This window comes from Eurytemora carolleeae, unplaced genomic scaffold (genome assembly GCF_000591075.1).
Source record: "Eurytemora carolleeae unplaced genomic scaffold, Eaff_2.0 scaffold1149, whole genome shotgun sequence".
In the NCBI taxonomy this organism is placed as follows: Eukaryota; Metazoa; Arthropoda; class Copepoda; order Calanoida; family Temoridae; genus Eurytemora; species Eurytemora carolleeae.
In genome coordinates this window covers 12,500-34,264 of record NW_019397264.1, presented here as the reverse complement: position 1 = coordinate 34,264, position 21,765 = coordinate 12,500, and the positions used below count along the sequence as shown (strand labels likewise).

The following is a 21,765-nucleotide window of genomic DNA, read 5'->3' as shown; positions in this document are numbered from 1 at the left end:
TTTATTTTGTGTCGGGGAAATTCTAGTTTTTTTCTTTCAAATTCCTCAAGTCAAAAAGTTATATTTTTTATTTTAGTTTTTCGACTGGAAGCCTCCCAGATTCTTCAGGAGATCTCCGGCAGCATAAGGTAATAAAAAATACAACCCAGTCCTCTATATGAAGCCTCGCCCCCACCCTTCCTCTCTTTCTATAAACCTAGTGATTTATTGCTTTTTTAACAACACCCAGCGTGCCACTCCCCTTTTTTGTGAAACCTAGCTTGCCCCCCCCCCCCTCTCACCTTAAAAGTTAGCTTGTCCGTACTTCTTTAGAGGTTTAATCGTCTTCCTATTTCAGAGTTTTCTGGTTCTCATTGTAGCAAAATTGGAAGATATTGATTTTTGAATTTATTAGGGTGCAATTGTTTAACATATCCTAACTTAAATTTTCTGATTAGTCCCGAAAATCGCACTTAAAAACAACAAACTATCCGAAATGATGGGGGACACCCCGTAGAAAAGCTTGTTAAGGAAATGGCTTGCTTTTCATCCATTTAGCTCACTAGAGGGAGATGAATTCCTTTCACGTCAAACTTAAGTAAATTTTACGAAATATCGAAATCTAACATGTTTTCAATTATATCTCCTCTTAAGAACCATGGATGCTTTAAATTTCTAATATATAATTGGAGAAAGGAATTGAGTCTTTGCAACACAAACAAGTTTTCAAATCCTTATATCTTTGCAATCAGAAGATGTAAACCTTTGTTATTTCAAACTTAGACTATATATGGTTTAAAATATCTTAGGTCTACAACATTGGATTTGTAATATTTAGGGCCTAGACAATTTAGAGTGTGTGGCAAAGACTCAATTCCGTTGCGCTTCTGATACTCGTTCAAAAATCAAAACTATTGGAGGTTTAAAGCTTTACCAGAAATGTCGTATAAATTTTCCTTCTCGTTCTGTTTAGTTTACAGTTCTTCGGTGTACTTTTCCGGTTTTCCGTTTGAAGTGTGTTTGTATACATGTACAGCGTACAACTTGCCCTGCCTGCCTAGAAGTCGGTACGGTTGTACAATAGAACTGTAGTTTTCAGTGTCATATTATTTTTTACCTTCACAACCTAGAACAGGAAAATTCTCTGAACTTTTTATAAATTAATCAATTGCTTTTCAATTTACGAATTAAAGTTTCCCTTGGGTCTTTCTATATAATTCTAAATGTTTGATGTCATAAATACCTTGCTAGTTCTAGGAAATTTTATTTTATTTCAAAATAGAAATGCCAAACATTTCATGCCCTCCCTCCTGAACATGACAATTTCTTGCGGCATAGCTTTGGATAAAAACAATATTTTGGTAAATTAAAAAAGAGTAAAAGATCTATGAAAACCAATAAGGGTTAAATTTTTGCAACAAAATAAAACACGGGGGAAAAAGTAAATTATCTCTCGAAAGTTGCCTAAAATCAAATAAAATAAAAGTGTTGAACACTTGTATATTCCCATATTTTTGCAAACATAAACAATATCTAGCAATTATCGTTATGATTATTTTGTTAGTAAATATTAATATTTGAACAGATATTATCATCATTATTATTATTATTATTATTATTATTATTATTATTATTATTATTATTATTATTATTATTATTATTATTATTATTATTATTATTATTATAATTTGTCCAGGGATATCGAGAGAGAGAATTGAGTAATAAGTTGACTAACTTTACAGTGGCTGGTCTCAGTCCTGGAGAAACATACGGAATACAACTCAAAACTAAGGTTTATTATAATTATATTTTAAAACCGACATCTCTAAGAAATGTAAAATTTTCATCTGACAAAATTTGTTCGAGCACCGGATTCTTAATTGCGCGATTCTTTAAACGTTGAAGAATGATGAGTTTCATCTTAAAAAATTTGACATTTTTTAGAGTTTATAAAATGAAATAAAGTGTTGAATCTCTTAAAAATAAAATAAAATCTAATTATTATTCCCTTTAATAATATATATTTCAGACTGGAGACCGTGAGACCCGAAATGCTATATTTGAGACGGTTTTAACGAAACCCGGACCTGTGAACTCCCTTGGATTAGAGGATATTGGAACAGGAATATACAAGATTTAAACATTCTTTAAACATTTTTGTTTATTCTTCATGTTACATACAAATACTATACCTATGGTGTCTCTGAAAAAAAGCGTGTTTAAGCTTTATCGTCCAGATAGAAAATAAGATAAGTAGCGATCTAAAGCGATTATTTTTCGCCGTAAGCCTTTACCCCATTTCATTTTTCGCGAACGCTCCCTTTAACGTCGAAATTTTTGTGTTTAAAAGTGTTCCTAACATAGGTACAATGCCTGTAAATGGCTCGTGAAGAAGCCGTTCGTTAACAATTTCGATTTTTTAACAGTGTCAGCTGTAGAGTGTAGATATGCCAAATATTCTTTATCTGCCTTCAACATTAATGCAGTTAACGAGAGTTGTACTTGATACAATTAATAAATGGCCTTGGGGTTTAATTTTCTACCATTTAATTTAATCCATGAAGATACACAGAATGTTATTTAAAAATTAAATTTTTCAAAATTTTTTAAATTTTCCCTTAATTTTTTTATGATTTCGTTGATTTCGTTAATTTTTAAAAACTGTCGTTCGCTAACCCGGTCTTAGCTACCCACATTTAAAAAGCAATACAAAACTGAACCAGTGCATAGTAATGAGTAATGTTCATGCAATAAATAGATCTATCTGACATCTAATCCAGTTTTACTTGGGCTGCATGTATTGTTGACTAGCTTGAAGACCCAGCTTTGCCTGGAAACTAAAATTTCTTTTTTAAAGTCATCTCACTCAAAGTTTAACTATTAAACCAGCTAAGAACACTACCGCAGTTCTACCAAGTCCCCCCAATTAAAATTAAAAATTACATACAACATCAAACAAACAGAGATTACTTTTTTATAAAAAAAATGATTATTTATTAAAACTGTATATCATGCAGAGCAAGCAACTGTAAAATGGGTAGCTCCTGAAGGGCACTCCAGGCTTAGGTAAAAAAACATATCCAATCATTTTCAGGCAACAACTCCCCCTACAACAACTCCCATTACAACAATTACCCTTACAACAACTCCCCTTACAACAACTCCCCTTACAACAACTCCCTTTACAACAACTCGCCTTTTAACATTTAGCCTTGAATAACATCTGACCTTGATAACATCTGACTTTAATAATATTAAAATTTAAAAAATTTCAAGGCGAGTTTTAATTCTAATGTTTTCAAGGCAAGTTGTTTGTGAGGTTAGTTGTGTTGTGATAAGGAGAAAATGTGTGCAAGGCAATTTATTTTGGGTGGCCCTTTAAAAAATTGAAAGACCAAAAGAACGCCATGAACTATAGAAAACCCTAGGTTTTACAAAAAAAAAACTAACAAAACTCAGATAAATTGAAGTAGCCAATATATTGGATTTTAACGGATTCATTGGATTCCATTTCTTCAAGTCATCGAAAATTGTTGAGTTACTATATTTGTCCAACTATAAAATGATAAACAAAAGTAGTTATTATAAAAATGTTTAATTTGTATTGATTTAAAAATATTTCAGGGCATTCAATTTATTGATTACATCAAAGGTAATTAAAATTTTCAATTTATAAATATTATATAAATATTATATAAAAAATATATAAATATTTAAACATAATTTCACATTTTAAAAATAAAGTGTAATGTACTTTATCCTGTATTTCAATTAAAAACTAAAAAATTACAACTTTTCGAACTCAGAAAAATAACAAAGACGACAGTTACTCGACGCTGTTTATTGTTACCAACAACAGACTTACCGCGCGTACCTTAAGATATTATATTTAATTTTCACTGCTCATCTATCATTAATTGTCAGAAATTAATGTCGATCCTTAAATGATGAAATACTTTGATTAACGTGAATAGTTCCTGTATAATGTATTCTGCATCAGGATAACAAGGACAGGAAGGAGATGGCGGTCAAGCATAACCCAAATATTCCGGTCAATTCATTCGTTCTTGGTAAGTTTTCCCAATATTCCAGTAAATCATTCGTTCTTGGTAAGTTTTCCCAATAATCTGGTAAATTCATTCATTCTTGGTAAGTTTTCCCAATATTCCGGTAAATTCATTCATTCTTGGTAGGTTTTCCCAATATTCCGATAAATTCTTTCGTTCTTGGTAAGTTTTCCCAACATTCTGGTGAATTCATATGTTCTTGGTAAGTTTTCTCAATATTCCGGTAAATTCATTTGTTCTTGGTAAGTGAAATATTTCGGTGAATTCATTTGTTATTGGTAAGTTTGCCCAATATTTCGGTTAGTTAATTCGTTCTTGGTTAGTTTTCCCATTATTCCGGTCAATTCATTCGTTATTGGTAACTTTTCCCAGTTATCCAGTCAATTCATTTGTTTTTGATAAGTTTTTCTCTTTCTGGTCAATTCATTCGTTCTTGGTAAGTTTTTATTTTCCGGTTAATTCGTTCGTTCATGGTAAGTTTTCTTTTTCTAGTCAATTCATTTCTTTTTTATAGGTTTCCCATTATTCCGGTCAATTTATTCGTTCTTGGTAAATTTTCCCAATGTTACGGTCAATTTATTCGTTCTTGGTAAGTGTTCCCAACATTCTGGCCAATTTATTTGTTCAATTGGTAAGTTTTCCCAATATTCCGGGCAATTCACTTGATAAGTTTTCCCAATACTCAGGTCAATTCATTTGTTCTTGTTAACTTCTCCCAATATTCTGGTCAATACAATCATTCTTGGTAAGTTTTCCCAATATTCTTGTCAATTTATTCATTCTTGATAAGTTTTTCCCAATATTCCGGTCAATTCATTTCTGCTCGGTAAGTTTTCGCAATATTCCGGTCAATTCCTTCATCCTTGGTAAGTTTTCCCAATATTCTGGTCAATTCATACATTCTTTGTAAGTTTTCCCAATGCTCCGGCCAATTCATTCATTCTTAAGTTTTCCCAATATACAAGGCTGAATTTATTTAATAGCTATTGATCAACGTTCAACCAGGAATGTATTTTATCACTTTTTAACAGAACTAACAAGCAAAGTTACTTACTATGTAGCTTACCTTTTCCTCAGTCAAAAAATGTCGGCCGGAAAGAACTTCACAAATTCTCTTCAATTCAACTTTTAAAACCTTGTCCATATTTTTTTTAACTAGAACATCTACAGCCTGCTACAGAGTTCAATGTTACTGTAACCACAGTGTGTGTTTTTGAAACGCTAAAAACCTTATCCGAGGAAGAAACGACGACATTTATCACACTCCCTCCCCAGCCTAAAAACATGGAATTAGAAAGCAGGTACAAAAAGAATATTTGTTTGTTTGAATTTAAAGCTTAAATTTGTACTGTGAGAACCAGAAAACTGTGGAAAAGGAAGACGACATGAAAGCAATAATGTGTATTTGATGTTGGTAGTTGGTAAAAAGTTTTACTATATTGACTTTTGAAGTAAAATGGGTCTGTTTAGACTGCACAATTAAGATATCTCACATTGACCTATTTAAAGTCTAAACTTAAGTCTAAACGTCGTCTTCTTATTCTAGAGTTTTCTGATTCTCACATGTACATACCTCACTTTAAACCTGAATAAAACAAATAATTAAAGAAATATCTAATGTACTGTGTGTGTATATTTTCACCATTCAGTCGTAATACGTTCAGCAAGAATACCAAGTGTAAAGTCGACTTTTTTTACAATAAATGAAGCCTGGGAAGATCACATCTGCTATGCAGATTATATATATAGATATCGAAAGTTCGTATATACTTTAACAACATGTTCAGGTTCCCAAACAGTTTAACAGTTAGGTGGGATGCTTCTGCTATTATAGTCCGTATATATTCTAGCAACCTGTTCAGGTTCCCAAACAGTTTAACAGTTAGCTGGTATGCTCCTGCTATTATAGTTCGTATATATTCTAACAAACTGTTCAGGTTCCCAAACAGTAAAACAGTTAGCTGGGATGCTCCTGCTATTATGGTTCGTATATATTCTAGCAACCTGTTCAGGTTCCCAAACAGTAAAACAGTTAGCTGGGATGCTCCTGCTATTATGGTTCGTATATATTCTAGCAACCTGTTCAGGTTCCCAAACAGTAAAACAGTTAGCTGGGATGCTCCTGCTATTATAGTTCGTATATATTCTAACAAACTGTGCAGGTTCCCGAATAGTTTAACAGTTAGCTGGGATGCTCCTGCTATTATAGTTCGTATATATTCTAACAAACTGTTCAGGTTCCCGAATAGTTTAACAGTTAGCTGGGATGCTCCTGCTATTATGGTAACGAACCAGAAATACAAAATGTATATCCAGGTAGAAAAACTCTTTATACAGTACAGTGAAAACGAGGAAAACCAGAATAGGAAGACGACTTTAAAACTCAAGTTCTGCTTTAAAAAGTCCGAAAATCATGATAAACAACCATATGTCCAGTGTAATCAGACATGTTTTATTAAATAAGAAATTTAATAAATTACTATTAACTATTTTATTTGTAACAACACTAAATACACTAAATTAATGTTTTACTGTTAATGTCGTCTTCTTACGCCACGTTTTTCTGGTTATCACTGTTATCATGTTTTTTTTTATGAAAATATTGTCTCTCCATTATAGGAAGAGAAGGGTTCACAGAATTTTTAAAATTAGATTTGCAATTTTATAACCGTTTTATCTAGCTTCACAAAAAAATTAATTCTGAGTAAAACTCCAGATTTCTATCAAAAAAAAAATGTTTTTTCCTTTAAATTTTCAGTTTGAGGCTTTAAGCTGATTAATTTTTAATAAAAAAGTAATGTGTAACTTTTCTCTTTAATGTGAAGTTACAATTTATGGGCTTTACAGTTTACAAAAAGTGAATTGATAAGACTGCCATTATTATTTTTTTTCCTTTTAACTTATCTTTTTATTATTATAGAATAAATTCGACTGTTTAAAAAAAATCTGATGCACTTCAAGTCTTTAATAACATGAATACAACCACCCTCAACTAAGCTTTCGGTGCGTTCTGCAGTAATCTGCAGTACACTGACAGAAGAAGTATTAGCGTTTGGTGGACAGTGAATCTGCGTTAAAATAAATTTAGTTTACGTACTGCTCTGCTAAATGTGAATTTTGATTATTTATCTTTAAAATAATTGGTCAATTTAATAGTAAAATATCCATATATTATAACTCTAGAACAGTTTTACGCATGCTTATTAAAATAATAGTTAAAATTTTGTTATCATTATTCAGTTCTTGATTCCTAGTATTATGTTAGTTTTTAGCAGCCTATTCTAATAGTTTTATTAGGTTCGATCAGAGTGTTAAAAGATTCAATCAAAGTTTCTATCCCGGTGATAAAGGAAATTTTGGTCTGCAATTCTTAAAGAGTAAAAAAGCATATTATATCAGATAGATTTAAAATTCCTTGATTAAATCGATATTTCGTACAAAAATATAGTTTTTTCGAAGATTAAAAGATTTGAATAACATATAGGCCCCTGATATTGGTTACAACAACCAATACGAGATGGTGGGAGAGAGAAGAACATTCAACTTCTCTAAACTCCCAGAAATTATTGGAACAGGTCAGCTTTAGAGGATTAGCGTGCAGTCCCTTTAAACTGTTAGTGTCATGTCAAGTGACACACTGCGTGCAAAGATGGTGATATCTGATTCACAACGGTACCCTTGAAACCTTTAACTGATCAATAATGTGGAAGATATTGTCGTTTTCTAGATTTAAAAGTGCTGATATCTGATAATTCTCAAATGTTTACCTGTAGTAAAAATGCGCAAATCAATTTTTTAGAGAATCCACAGTTAAAAACATTAAAAACATTAAAAACATTAAAAACATTAAAAACAACCAGTTTTCAAGACTATAATAAACATTGATATATAATTCATACTTGATCAAACAAACCTATTAAGGGTACCGTTGTGAATCGGGCTTTGCCATCTTTGCATGGAGGGTCACTTGAAATTACGTTTAAAGTCCCTTAAAACATAACATTTTAAGAACAGTTAAAATATTCTTTTTATATTTAAATAAATGGCGGGGGGGGGGGGTCAGACCTCTTTTTTATTGTAAACGCCTCTAAAAACTCAATAAATCTTTATCTAGGTTCTTTTCGTAAGCGCCCCAAAAAAAATGTATAAGTATATATCTACCGAGAAAAGATAAGACTGGAAAAACGACCTGAAACTCTTAAAATATTGGGATTACAATGTTAATTTATTCGTCTATCTGGAATATCGCTAATATACTTTGCTTGTTCTGTCTGTTTGTCAGTCCGTTTGTGTCCAAAAAACGTCAAAAAAGCTGGACTACAATCGGGCCCGAATTTTGCTTGGCAAGGCAACCCCATTACCCCAGCGAAGGTTTATGGATGCTCAGAATTACAAAAAGTTGTCTCAAAACAAATTTTTGATTTTCGTAAAATTTTAAAAATCCAAGAAAACAATTTTGTTTTTGTTTTGATGAAAAGAAAATACTGAAAAATTGCTGAGTAACCCTGCAGGTCCATTTATTACCCTGCAGGTCCCTTGTATACCCTGCTGGTCCCTTGTATACCCTGCAGGTCCCTTGTATACCCTGCAGGTCCCTTGTATACCCTGCGGCCTCCAGGTCCCTTATATACCCTGCTGGTCCCTTGTATACCCTGCAGGTCCCTTGTATACCCCGCAGGTCCTTTGTATACCCTGCGGCCTCCAGGTCCCTTGTATACCCTGCAGGTCCCTTGTATACCCTGCAGGTCCTTTGTATACCCTACAGGTCCCTTGTATACCCTGCAGCTCTCTTGTATACCCTGCAGGTCCCTTGTATACCCTGCGGCCTCCAGGTCCCTTGTATAACCTGCAGGTCCCTTGTATACCCTGCAGGTCCCTTGTATACCCTTCAGGTCCCTTGTATACCATGCGGCCTCCAGGTCCCTTGTATACCCTGATGGTCCCTTGTATATCCTGCAGGTCTCTTGTATACCCTGCGGCCTCCAGGTCCCTTGAATACGCTCCTAAAAATTCTATAAATCTATATCTAGGTGAATTTTATACAATCCGAATAGTCTACTCTGTGGTTCCCTTAGGATCTGACGATGAGGTAATCACCCTGTTTTAAAGATTGCAAGTATGAGATTTTTTCCAAATACTTCTTGAAGAGCTAAAAAAAGGCGTTTTTAGTTTTAAAAATTTCATATTTAGGAACACAAAAAAGCAAAATGAAGTTTAAGAGCAGTAAAATCAAAGCCCAACGCTTTGCGAATTGTTACACTTTAAAGTCTTGAAAATTGATGCAGCATGTTATAGTAGGCTGAAGCTAGGTGAATTAATTTTAGATAAACATTATCGAACCTTCAGCTGATAACTTATGACAAAAGAATTTTCCCGCGTTTTTTATTTTTATTTCAAAATGATCGATTCTCGTTTTCAAAAGAGATATGATAGGGTTTTCAATCGGGATTCAGTTGCACGGAATTGGGCGGAAATTACCAAGTCCACAATTGCGCGCAAGTAAAACCCACTTGTGTTAGAAACCTAATATGGACCGTATAACAACTTGTTTTGATGGAAAACCAAAAACTACACAGACTGCTAATCTCCTTTCACAAGGAAAAATTATTGTTAGATCGCTCTAGAATCAATACCCATCCCTAGTTGAGGTCTGCAAATCTAAAACGCTTTGTTTCAAACAAGTAGTTTAGCCATCTGTATCTAGTTCAACTACATTTATAAAAATATTTGTTAGGTTGATTCTGAGGCTCTGGTTGGAACATTCGTAACTAAACCCCTGGCTCCATCTAACTTCAGACTTGGATCTCAACCCAACGAGATTATGTGGACAAAATCCCCAACCCCAAGGGTTAAGTAAGTTTACGTGTTTCTCCTATTTAACCAGTGAAATAAGCAATCATTGTTTTGGCCACAAACGTAAATCTTCTATTTCTTATACTTTGCAACCTGGTGGTTTAAATCGTTGATATTTTTAAGTTAGAATTAACAGAATTCTAATTTTGAAATTTCTAAGGTATCGAGATTGGGTTGCAAAGATATAGGTATGAGATATAAGAGTTTGTTGCAAAGACTTAATTCCTTTACGATACCTTACATAGATAGATAGCTATCTATTCAGAGCCGTAAAAATAAAAGTTAATCATGTACGTTACTGTGACCCACAATAAGGCTGAGTCTTTAATGACGATTCTAAGGATTTGTTCATTAAAATATGAGTAGATTATTACATTTTTTCTTGAGAAATGTGGATGGGATACAGTAACCACTTCGTTGGGCGGAAACAACCCATGTAGTGGATACAGTCTCTATTATATTATGTTTAGTGGATACAGTCTCTTTAATACTATATTTAGAGGATACAGTCTCTTTAATACTATATTAAGTGGATACAGTCTTTTTAATACTATATTTAGTGGATACAGTCTCTATTATACTATATTTAGTGGATACAGTCTCTTTAATACTATATTAAGTGGATACTGTCTTTTTAATACTATATTTAGTGGATACAGTCTCTATTATACTATATTCAGTGGATACAGTCTGTTTAATACTATATTAAGTGGATACAGTCTCTATTATACTATATTAAGTGGATATAGTCCCTTTAATACTATATTTAGTGGATACAGTCTCTGTTATTCTGTATTTAGTGGATACAGTCTCTATTATACTATATTTAGTGGATACAGTCTCTTTAATACTTTATTTAGTGGATACAGTCTCTTCAATAATATATTTAGTGGATACAGTCTCTTTAATACTATATTTAGTGGATACATTCTCTTTAATACTATTTTTAGTGAAAACAGTCTCTATTATACTATATTAAGTGGATACAGTCGTTATTATACTATATTTAGTAGAAATAGTCTCTTTAATACTATATTTAATGGATACAGTCGCTTTAATACTATATTTATTGGAAACAGTCTCTTTAATACTATATTTATTGGATACAGTCTCTTTAATACTATATTTATTGGATACAGTCTCTTTAATACTATATTTAATGGATACAGTCTCTTTAATACTATATTTAGTGGATACAGTCTCTTTGATACTATAATTAATGGATACAGTCTCTTAAATACTATATTTAGTAGATACAGTCTCTTTAATACTATATTTAATGGATACAGCCTCTTTAATACTATATTTAGTGGACACAGTCTCTTTAATACTATATTTAGTGAATACAGTCTCTTTAATACTATAATTAGTGGATACAGTCTCTTTAATACTATATTTAGTGGATACAGTCTCTTTAATACTATATTTAGTGGATACAGTCTCTTTAATACTATATTTAATGGATACAGTCTCTTAAATACTATATGTAGTAGATACAGTCTCTTTAATACTATATTGAATGGATACAGTCTCTTTAATACTATATTTAGTAGATACAGTCTCTTTAATACTATATTTAATGGATACAGTCTCTTTAATAATATATTTAGTGGATACAAGATTCGCTATAAAGCTGTAGAGGAAGGCTCTAAACCAGAAGAATTGTTTCTCCAGAATCCTGAGGAGAACGAACCATGCAGTATAATATTAGAGGTAATGTTTAGCAGGTTGTCTTAACATATTTATTTACTTGTTTTGATATTTTCATACATCAACATTTGTCAAAGTTAACATTTTACAAAAACTAGTTTGGGAACCTAGCCTTGTCCTGACTTGTTTGCAATAGGAGAGAAATAATAAAATTGTCAGAATTCAAAACTTTTCCAGATAGAGATATAACGATATCTTCCTCATCTTTTTCCAGATAGAGATACAACGATATATTCCTCATTATTTTCTAGATAGAGATACAACGATATCTGCCTCATTATTTTCCAGATAGAGATGCTACGATATCTTCCTCATTATTTCCAGATAGAGATACAACGATATATTCCTCATTATTTTCTAGATAGAGATACAACGATATCTGCCTCATTATTTTCCAGATAGAGATGCAACAATATCTTCCTCATTATTTCCAGATAGAGATACAACGATATCTTCCTCATTATTTTACAGATAGAGATACAACGATATCTTTTTCATTAATTTCCAGATAGAAAAACAACGATATCTTCCTCACTAAAGCTCAGATAGAGATACAACGATATCTTCCTCATTATTTCCAGATAGAGATACAACGATATCTTCCTCATTATTTTACAGATAGAGATACAACGATATCTTTCTCATTAATTTCCAGATAGAAAAACAACGATATCTTCCTCACTAAAGCTCAGATAGAGATACAACGATATCTTCCTCATTATTTCCAGATAGAGATACAACGATATCCTCCTCATTATTTTCCAGATAGAGAGACATCGATATTTTCCTCATTATTTTCCAGATAGAGATTCAACGATGTCTTCCTCATTATTACTCAGATAAAGCTTTTAGGGGCACCGTAGTGAATCGGATACGGTACTTTAAATATGGAGGCTCACTTGAAATTACGCCTACAGTCGAGTCGCTTTAAGCAATCTCTGTTATCAAATATTTCAGCCATAATTCCCTGTAACCCAAATGTAAAAAAAATCACATTTTATAAGTTTTGTAAAGATTCTTTTTAATAAAGTGTCTATTGTCTATTCAGGATTTACTGTGTGATGTTATGTATAGAGTGAATGTCTATGCTCTGGTTGATGGAGAAAATAATGAGGTAAAAATCTTACATTTTGAAAAAATTATCTTTTTTCTCCATCCGGTTTTTTACATACATATGACAAGTACCCTCAAAAAATGTCAGCCCATTTAGTCCAGCCGTTTAACCATCTATAGCAAACATATAAATGAGCGAAGACCTTTATTATACACTTGCTGAAGTGCCCGGCGTTGCCCGTGGAATTTTTAAACAACCGAAGTTTTGCCTAAGGTACCCTGAGGGTACTCAATGCCCTCTTGAATTTGAATTATGTTAGATCAAATAGTTTGAAATATCAAACTTTACACCATCAGGTTGCAATGATAAAGGAACTTATATTGCTTTGCATTTTTTTCTATGGTTTATTTTTAAGGTTGTGGAAAGCAAAGAGCTTCATGAGAAGATTATCAACAACAGTGGGTCTGTAACTTTGTACAACGAAGAACAGGATAAGAAAGAGGTAGGTTAATTAAAGGGACAGTAAATCTAATTATAAGTTAATTAAAGGGACAGTAAACCTAATTTCAAGTAAAGCACAGGAACAGTAAACCTAATTTCAAGTAAATTAAAGGGACAGTAAACCTAATTTCAAGTTAATTAAAGTGACAGTAAACCTAATTTCAAGTTGATAAAAGGGACAGTAAACCTAATTTCAAGTTAATTAAAGTGACAGTAAACCTAATTTCAAGTTGATAAAAGGGACAGTAAACCTAATTTCAAGTTAATAAAAGGGACAGTAAACCAAATTTCAAGTTGATAAAAAGGACAGTAAACCTAATTTCAAGTAAAGTACAGGAACAGTAAACCTAATTTCAAGTAAATTAAAGGGACAGTAAACCTAAATTTAAGTTAATTAAAGTGACAGTAAACCTAATTTCAAGTTGATAAAAGGGACAGTAAACCTAATTTCAAGTAAATAAAAGGGACAGTAAACCAAATTTCAAGTTAATTAAAGGGACAGTAACCTAATTTCAAGTAAATTAAAGGGACAGTAAACCTAATTTTAAGTTGATTAAAGGAACAGTAAACCTAATTTCTAGTTAATTAAAGTGACAGTAAACCTAATTTCAAGTTAATAAAAGGGACAGTAAACCAAGTTTCAAGTTAATTAAAGGGACAGTAAACCTAATTTCAAGTTAATTAAAGTGACATGGTTAACCTAAGTTCAAGTTATTCAAAGGGACAGTAAACCTAATCTCAAGTTAATTAAAGGGACAGTAAACCTAATCTCAAGTTAATTAGAGGGACAGTAAACCTTATTTCAAGTTAAATAAAGGGACAGTAACCTAATTCCAAGTTAATTAAAGTGACAGTAAACCTAATTTAAAGTTAATTAAAGGGACAGTAAACCTAATTTCAAGTTAATTAAAGGGACAGTAAACCTAATCTCAAGTTAATTAAAGGGACAGTAAACCTAATTTCAAGTTAATTAAAGTGACATGGTTAACCTAATTTCAAGTTATTTAAAGGGACAGTAAACCTAATCTCAAATTAATTAAAGGGACAGTAAACCAAATCTCAAGTTAATTAAAGGGACAGTAAACCTTATTTCAAGTTAATTAAAGGGACAGTTAACCTAATTTCAAGTTACTTAAAGGGACAGTAAACCAAATTTCAAGTTAATCAAAGGGACAGTAAACCCAATTTCAAGTCAATTAAAGGGACAGTAAACCTAATTTCAAGTTGATTAAAGGGACAGTTTTTATAAAGAGTTATTTGAGGAAAACCAAAATTTAGATTTTTATTACATAACATCAAATCTGGAGAATCTGTAAGTAATCCAGTAATGTTGCATAAATGTGTCCTTCTCCTGCCGTCTAGTTCAGCGTGAAATATACATGTTGTCCTTCTCCTGCTCTCTAGTTCAGCTTGATATATACAGGGTGTCCTTCTCCTGCTGTCTAGTTCAGCTTGATATATATAGGGTGTCCCACGAAACATGAGAGTAGCAAGACGACTTGAAAATCGTCCTTGATTTTGGAAATAATTTGATGCTTTATTTGTCAATCTGATTTTAGAAGTAAAATAAAATAAATAGTTAATAATCATAAAACACCACTAATCCAGGCATTTCCAAAATGTGGTCTGCCTTTTTTTGTGCAATTTTAATATTACCCGAGATATGAAGTATTTCGGTCAGATTTTGACAACTCTGATTTCATTTTAAGAAATTAAAATCTGAACGAAATTCTCGGTTAATATACAGTGAAACCCTTAATAACGAATGCATCGAAAGAATTTATCAAATGTCGTCTTGACAATTTTTCAATGGGTTTTATTCTATTTTACGTAAATTTCAGTATTTCCGAAAGTAATTAAATTGTCATGAATATCCGGGACCAGTTTTAAAGAGTTCCATATAATCTTTTTATTAAAAAACAAAATATCTGCAACATTCCATTATCAGAAAGTGAAGAATACGACATTTAATGAATTCTTTCGATGTATGGCTTATTTAGGGTTTAACTTCAGGGTTGTGAGAATGTTGTTTTCATTGTTTCAAAAATCTTCACATTTTAAAGTTATAGATTACAACTGAATGTCACAATTAAATTCAAAGATCGAAGACTACTTTCAATCCGTCTGGTTACTGTCATGTTTTGTGGCACAGGGTGTACATAAATTGTGGACAAATTGATATTTTATATACTATAAGGGAGGTAGAGATACAGACGAGCTAACTAAATACTGTCTAGATGAGAATCAGAAATAAAGTTTGTATATTTGAACCCCCGAACACTCTTAAAGGGACCCTTCAAGTGACCCTCCATGCAAAGAGGAAAATGTCCGATTCACAACGATAGTCTTGACACCTTATACTGATCAAAATTTCTGGAAGATCAATAATCTCGTTTTTTTGAGTCGAAAAAAACAAGTCTGCTAATTTCTACATTGTTTTTTTGTAAGTAAAAATGCGCAAGTCACTTTTGTAGATCAGAAACCTCAAATGAAATTTAAGAGGGTCACTTGAAGGCGCTTTCAGCACTTTAAACCTTTTAAACGATGTATTAATATATGCAGTATTATATATAAAATGCATGTTGAATATATAAATCAAAAATCTAATAAAAAAAATGATAATTCATTTTGAAAATTCCATTTAATCTTAAAATTATACTTCTACACACAACCTAAATGCTTCAATGAAAATAATGTTTGATTTGACATTTAAAAAATGTCCAGGGTTACCCAAAAAGGATGAGATTTCAGGGACGAACTGTATCCCGTCTTTTTTCTACATTCGTGAATTCCTGTAACTTTATTCTTTTTGAGTTATGTACACCTTTAACAGTCTAGATTAAGATTTATCTTCAGTTCGACAGAATAAAGGATTATTTTGGAGTTTTTATAGTTTTATCCTTTGTGGGTAACCCTGTATTAGTATACAAAGACGACTTTTATAAATATATTTGTTTAGGAGCTCCCAGGTGGGTTGACCATCCCTACAATATATAATCGCCAGCTAAGTGGAGGCTCAGGGGATGGAAGTTTAAAAGGAAGAACTAATAGTGGTGGGGATAGCAGAACTTATAGTGGTGGTGATCGATCCTAGAAATTATATCTGTAGATCTGAAAATGATTCAAAATCTGCTATTTTTCTACAAATTACCAATGATAAACAGAAAACTCAGAAATAGGAAGACGACTTTTAGAATCAAGTCATAATTTTAAAAAGTCCAATGAGCAATTTGTGTCTAGTAAGTTTGTAACAACATTAAATACACTTCAGTATTGTTATAACGTCGTCTTCATATTTCATTGTTTTCTAGTTATTAATGTACTTTATCTTCAAACTTAAACCAACCATTTTAAATTTTGATTTGAATAGTATTTTTTATAGTACCTGAGTCCGAATTTAAAGAATTTGAGCCGCGTCTTAAATCCGCCAAAAACAGGTTTCAATTAAGCGCCGGCGTAAAACTTGAAACATTGAATAACATTTTAGGTGGAACCAACTATATTTGAGCCGCGGCTTAAATTTAAGCCGCTGCTCAAATTATTTTAATTCGGCTTCTGTTTTCATGAATATTGTGCATTATCATGTCATGTTAGAAATGAAAACACATTAATGTTTGTCTATTGTACACTGAAAACACATTAATGTTTGTCTATTGTACACTGAAAACACATTAATGTGTGTCTATTGTACACTGGAAACACATTAATGTTTGTCTATTGTACACTGGAAACTGTGGAATATGAGGAGGACATTTATTTTTGGAAAACTTCTTTAGGATTTATTTGAGACATATTAAACTTTTTAAAGATATGTAAATCCTGAGTTTGAGCGCAAATTCGACGTTCAAAAATCCTACTTTGGGGGTGGATACGTTTTCAGAATTAGTTTTTTTAAATTATTAAATAACGACAGCGAAAAATAAAGTAAAAATTATCCAGTAATCTAATTAGATGGTTAGAAACATATTTCTCAAAAGAAATTTGTCAATTAATCAATGCTGAAATCGATTATTTCGTTTTCATTATTATATTGAATTTCTTAATTTCTTTGAATGTATTCGTAGATTTCTTCAAATTCTTCAAATGTTGTCTTTTCAATAATAATTCTAGAAAATCTGCAGAAAATCTTTATGAATAATGAGAAAATAGAAACTAATAATTAACAAGATTACTTATTTTCGATGATAAAATTAATTTTTATTTATTCAACATGCTCCTATACATGACGTGTGTAGTTTATTGTAGAACTTTTTTATATTTTATGTCGTCGTCATTAGTTTAGTGTATTTAATGTTTTTTATAAAGCAATTAAGTTGTTTGCGCAAACTGCACAAATACCGTGTATCATGTTCAATGGATTTTTTAAATCATAACTTTAAGCCTTAAGGACTTCTTCCTATCACACAGTTTTCTGGTTCTCACTGTATATCTCAATATTTAAAAAAATCTTTATTGTGTTGCTTATATTAAGTATATGGATTAAAAGTTCTTAATTTATGTAATCTTTATTTATTAAACCTAGATCCTAAAGAACAATGGAAAAATCTACCTCTACAAATAATTTGTCTTACCTTAACCAAGCTAAGAACATTCCCGTGGTTCTACCAAGTTCCTCAGTCAAAATTGGAGGCAAATCGGTAACAGGGTTTCCGAGTTAGGATCGGACATACAAACACGAAAACAGAGATTACTACTTTATATATATACTAGCTTGGGAACCCAGCGCTGCCCGTGTTACTTAAAGTTTCTCACGCCGTTTACTCGCTCTTAAACGATTTTACCGAGAAACACGAGAAACAGAAACGTATGAACGTTTTTATAACAGAAAAACAATTTGCCTCAGATAATTAAGTGAAAAAAGATCCACCTTAAATTGAAATTGAAAATAAATAATCGTATTTAGGATAATTGTTTGTAGAATTAATGGTTGTAGAATTAGTGTTTGTAGAATTAATGGTTGTAGAATGAGTTCTTGTAGAATAAATGGTTGTGGAAGAAATAACCGTAGAAAAAAATATTTTTTAATAAATGATTGTAGAATAAAAAATAGTTTTATAACATATGGTTAAAAACACTTATTGGTTTGTTTCGTGTTCCTGTCTGGGAATCATGTAAATTATATTAATAAAGAAAAATTAAACAAAAAAAGTTTTAAGGAGTGACCGGCAATGTAAGGTAGTTGAACTGATTATGCAGTGTTGTGGAAAACTTTTTTCGGATTCATTTGAGAGATATTAAACTTTTTAAAGATCTGTAAATCCTGAGTTTGAGCGCGAATTCGAAATTCAAAACTCCTACTTTGGGGGTGGATACGTTTTCAGAATTAATTTTTTAAAATTAGATTTCCACAACACTGCATACTCAGTTCAACTACCTTACATAGCCAGGTCACTCCCTTTAAGCATATTTGGAAGACCTTTAGGAAAAATTTGAATTTAGTTACTATCATAAAATTGGGGAACTTTTAAATACCTTGGATTTTTGCTACTTATTTTTAAGCGTTTCTTTAGAATAGGAATAAAACAATTCCCTTTACCTGGGTTCAAGTATTCCCCTTCTTTTGCTTTAGTGCTTAGTGGCCTCAAACCCACTGCAGTATATAGTCGAATCCAGGCAAGGAAATTAAAGCGATAGTTTACTTGTTCAGTGGCCGAATTTAAAGAATTTGAGCGGCGGTTTAAATTTAAGCCACGGCTTAAATATGGTTGGTTCCACTTAAAATTGTATCAAATGTTTCAAGATTTAAGCCGGCGTATTTGTCCTACACATAATTTGTCCTACACATCATTTGTCCTACACATCATTTGTCCTACAATAATTTGTCCTGCAAATCATTTGTCCTACACTTCAATTGTACTCTACACATCATTTGTCCTACGTGCAATTCAATTGAACTTTACAATATTTGTCCTACAGAGAGGGGTTAAAATGATTTTTCTTACAGAGAGGGGCTAAAATGATTTATCCTACAGAGAGGGGTTAAAATGATTTTTCCTACAGAGAGGGGCTAAAATGATTTGTCCTACAGAGAGGGGTTAAAATGATTTGTCCTACAGAGAGGGGTTAAAATGATTTTTCCTACAGAGAGGGGCTAAAATGATTTATCCTACAGAGAGGGGTTAAAATGATTTTTCCTACAGAGAGGGGTTAAAATGATTTGGCCTACAGAGAGGGGTTAAAATGATTTGTCCTACAGAGAGGGGTTAAAATGATTTGTCCTTTACAATTGATAACATCATTTATTCTATAATAATGTTTAAAAAGTTAAAGTTAATTTCTTTTAATAAGTTAAATAATATGATGTAATCTCACCCTTTTTTGGGTTAGGCTTGGTTCAGACAATTTCTGGGCCGAGCGCTGCGGCTAGGATGGGCCACGGAGCCGAGCGCTGCGGCTAGGATGGGCCACGGAGCCGAGCGCTGCGGCTAGGATGGGCCACGGAGCCGAGCGCTGCGGCTAGGATGGGCCTCGGAGCCGAGCGCTGCGGCTAGGATGGGCTAGGGGCCGAGCACTTCGGCATCTTAAATGTTAAATGTGCTGTCTCTCTCTAAGAAAAGCTGCTCAGCAAATGATTTGTATGACAAATGATTGTAGGACAAACATCATGGCGGCGTTTAAGTATACATATTATTTAAGAACATACTGTCTTTTTACTGCCTTTTGACTGACTATTGACTGACTTTTGACTGACTGTTAAGACTGTATATAGTCAGTAATATTTCTTGTCACTTTTTTAACATTCAATATATTTACTTGAAAGAGATTCACAAGAATCATTACAAAATTGAAAAATTTTATTTGGGTCATTCGAATGTAGTTTACATATCATAATATTAGTGTGATTTTTGAGAATATTCATTCAGACAATTTCGAGGATTTCAAATAGCGAAGAAAATATTTTATATTTGCAAAAAATGACAAATATTGTATTTTATTTGTTCCAAAAACAAGAAATATTTGATATGTCAACTACACGCGAATGAATCGAATAAAATTGTAATATTTAAAGGATAAGGTTTTTAATTTAATTTAATAATTTACAGCTTAAATAGTATAATGCAACTTATTGAATTTACAGCTTGGGTTCTACGCTTTTAATTGGACATTGAGCAATACACTTTTTTCTCCTTATAGACGCCACAGGTACAGAAAAATTAGTAGCGATGAAATACAAAAATTTGATTCAGATCTTCAGTTTTTTTGTACCCTCTTTCACTTTTCGCGAACACTCTCTTTGATTACAATTATCAAGAAATTGATATAATCAATAAAGTCTGTTTTCAGATCAAAACATGTGTGACCCATCTGTAAATATTGGGATTTCTAGGAATGCTCTTTAAATACAAATCTTAAAACCTATTTTTTGACTAAAATCTATCAATTTCAAAAGAAAAACTTTTCGCTTCGATTTCAAAATATTTCATAAAATATGACTTAAGTAGTTTAGAAACATTTTATTAATCTAACAAAAATCGTTGAAAAAATAAGAATAGCAACAGATTTAAAAAATATTTATTATGCAATAAAGTACACTGCCCTGCCCTATGTGCAATGATAAAAAGGGTCTAGGCGCTCCAACTCTTCCTAAAAAGACAGAGGTATATTTATTGCAGCAGGAGTTTACCGAGTATCTCATATAACATCGGAATAAGAGACGACATTATAATTATTTAATAATTTTTAAAAAATAGTTTCTCAAAACATAACCACCCAAATGGATGATTTTGAACTTCGACTTTGCGCTTAAACTCAGTAATTATACATCATTAAAACGTCTCAAATGAATCCTAAATACTACATTCTCAGTTCAACTACCATACATTATATATGCTTTACTGTTAAGCTCAAAGAAAACCAAAAAAAACCTTCTAATTGAATTCAGGTAGCATGCAAGAGATGCCTTGCCTGCAAAAGTTGCTCAGCCCAAATGGCTCCAGGTTAAGCGTTAAAGGGACTGTACACGTATTTTTAAGTAATTCAAGTTGTTTAGCAGTGCATCTAATGGATTACAACGGTACTCTTGTCATTTGAAATTATCGCTTGCTAAAATTAAACATTTTTAAGTATCTTAATATTTATATATATTTAAATATTTAAATATATAAATATCTAAATATCTAAATCTCTACATGATGAGAAATGCTAAGAACGTTCTCTCTCTCAGGTTTAAAGTCTTTATACTATGCTCTTTCCCAAAGTGAATAAATACTAAAGTGGAACAAACTCATAGTTGGATGACGACATTTTATGTCCCAAGTATTTAGAAATATGTATATATATATATAAATTGGTCTGTATACGGAGTGTACAGTACAACAGAAACTGGACTCCCTTTGTTTACAAACACAGACTTAGAATTTGTATTTAACTTAAATATAAGTTAACGTAAATTAAGATTTCAGAAGTGAATTTTAGCCATTTTGCTGCACAGTAAATGATTTCAGACAACACAATAATGCCTGCAAGCATAATCTGTAAAACAAGGAATGCACAATTTGTGATACCGAAAAATGAAGATCTTCGAAATATATCTCTTGGTCTCCACTTTTGTATTTTGACAGATTTAAGAGTGGTTAAGAACTATAAGACATAGTTTTAAAG

The 21,765-nt window shown here is 32.0% G+C and overlaps 1 protein-coding gene across 1 annotated transcript in view; it reads left to right on the top strand.

Annotated features, from left to right (window-relative positions):
• LOC111713129 (fibronectin) overlaps nucleotides 1–16,395 on the top strand; it is a 33,565-nt gene extending 17,170 nt beyond the window's left edge. The window contains exons 11-25 of the mRNA XM_023487929.1: nucleotides 77–128; nucleotides 1,676–1,771; nucleotides 2,009–2,102; nucleotides 2,997–3,045; nucleotides 3,604–3,631; nucleotides 3,980–4,049; nucleotides 5,206–5,347; nucleotides 6,284–6,362; nucleotides 7,531–7,621; nucleotides 9,077–9,135; nucleotides 9,781–9,899; nucleotides 11,510–11,612; nucleotides 12,658–12,723; nucleotides 13,079–13,165; nucleotides 16,124–16,395. Of these exons, the coding sequence (XP_023343697.1) occupies nucleotides 77–128; nucleotides 1,676–1,771; nucleotides 2,009–2,102; nucleotides 2,997–3,045; nucleotides 3,604–3,631; nucleotides 3,980–4,049; nucleotides 5,206–5,347; nucleotides 6,284–6,362; nucleotides 7,531–7,621; nucleotides 9,077–9,135; nucleotides 9,781–9,899; nucleotides 11,510–11,612; nucleotides 12,658–12,723; nucleotides 13,079–13,165; nucleotides 16,124–16,258 (1,270 nt within the window). The 3' untranslated portion in view covers nucleotides 16,259–16,395. The remainder of the gene's footprint in view (nucleotides 1–76; nucleotides 129–1,675; nucleotides 1,772–2,008; nucleotides 2,103–2,996; nucleotides 3,046–3,603; nucleotides 3,632–3,979; nucleotides 4,050–5,205; nucleotides 5,348–6,283; nucleotides 6,363–7,530; nucleotides 7,622–9,076; nucleotides 9,136–9,780; nucleotides 9,900–11,509; nucleotides 11,613–12,657; nucleotides 12,724–13,078; nucleotides 13,166–16,123) is intronic.
• Nucleotides 16,396–21,765: the final 5,370 nt, after the last annotated feature.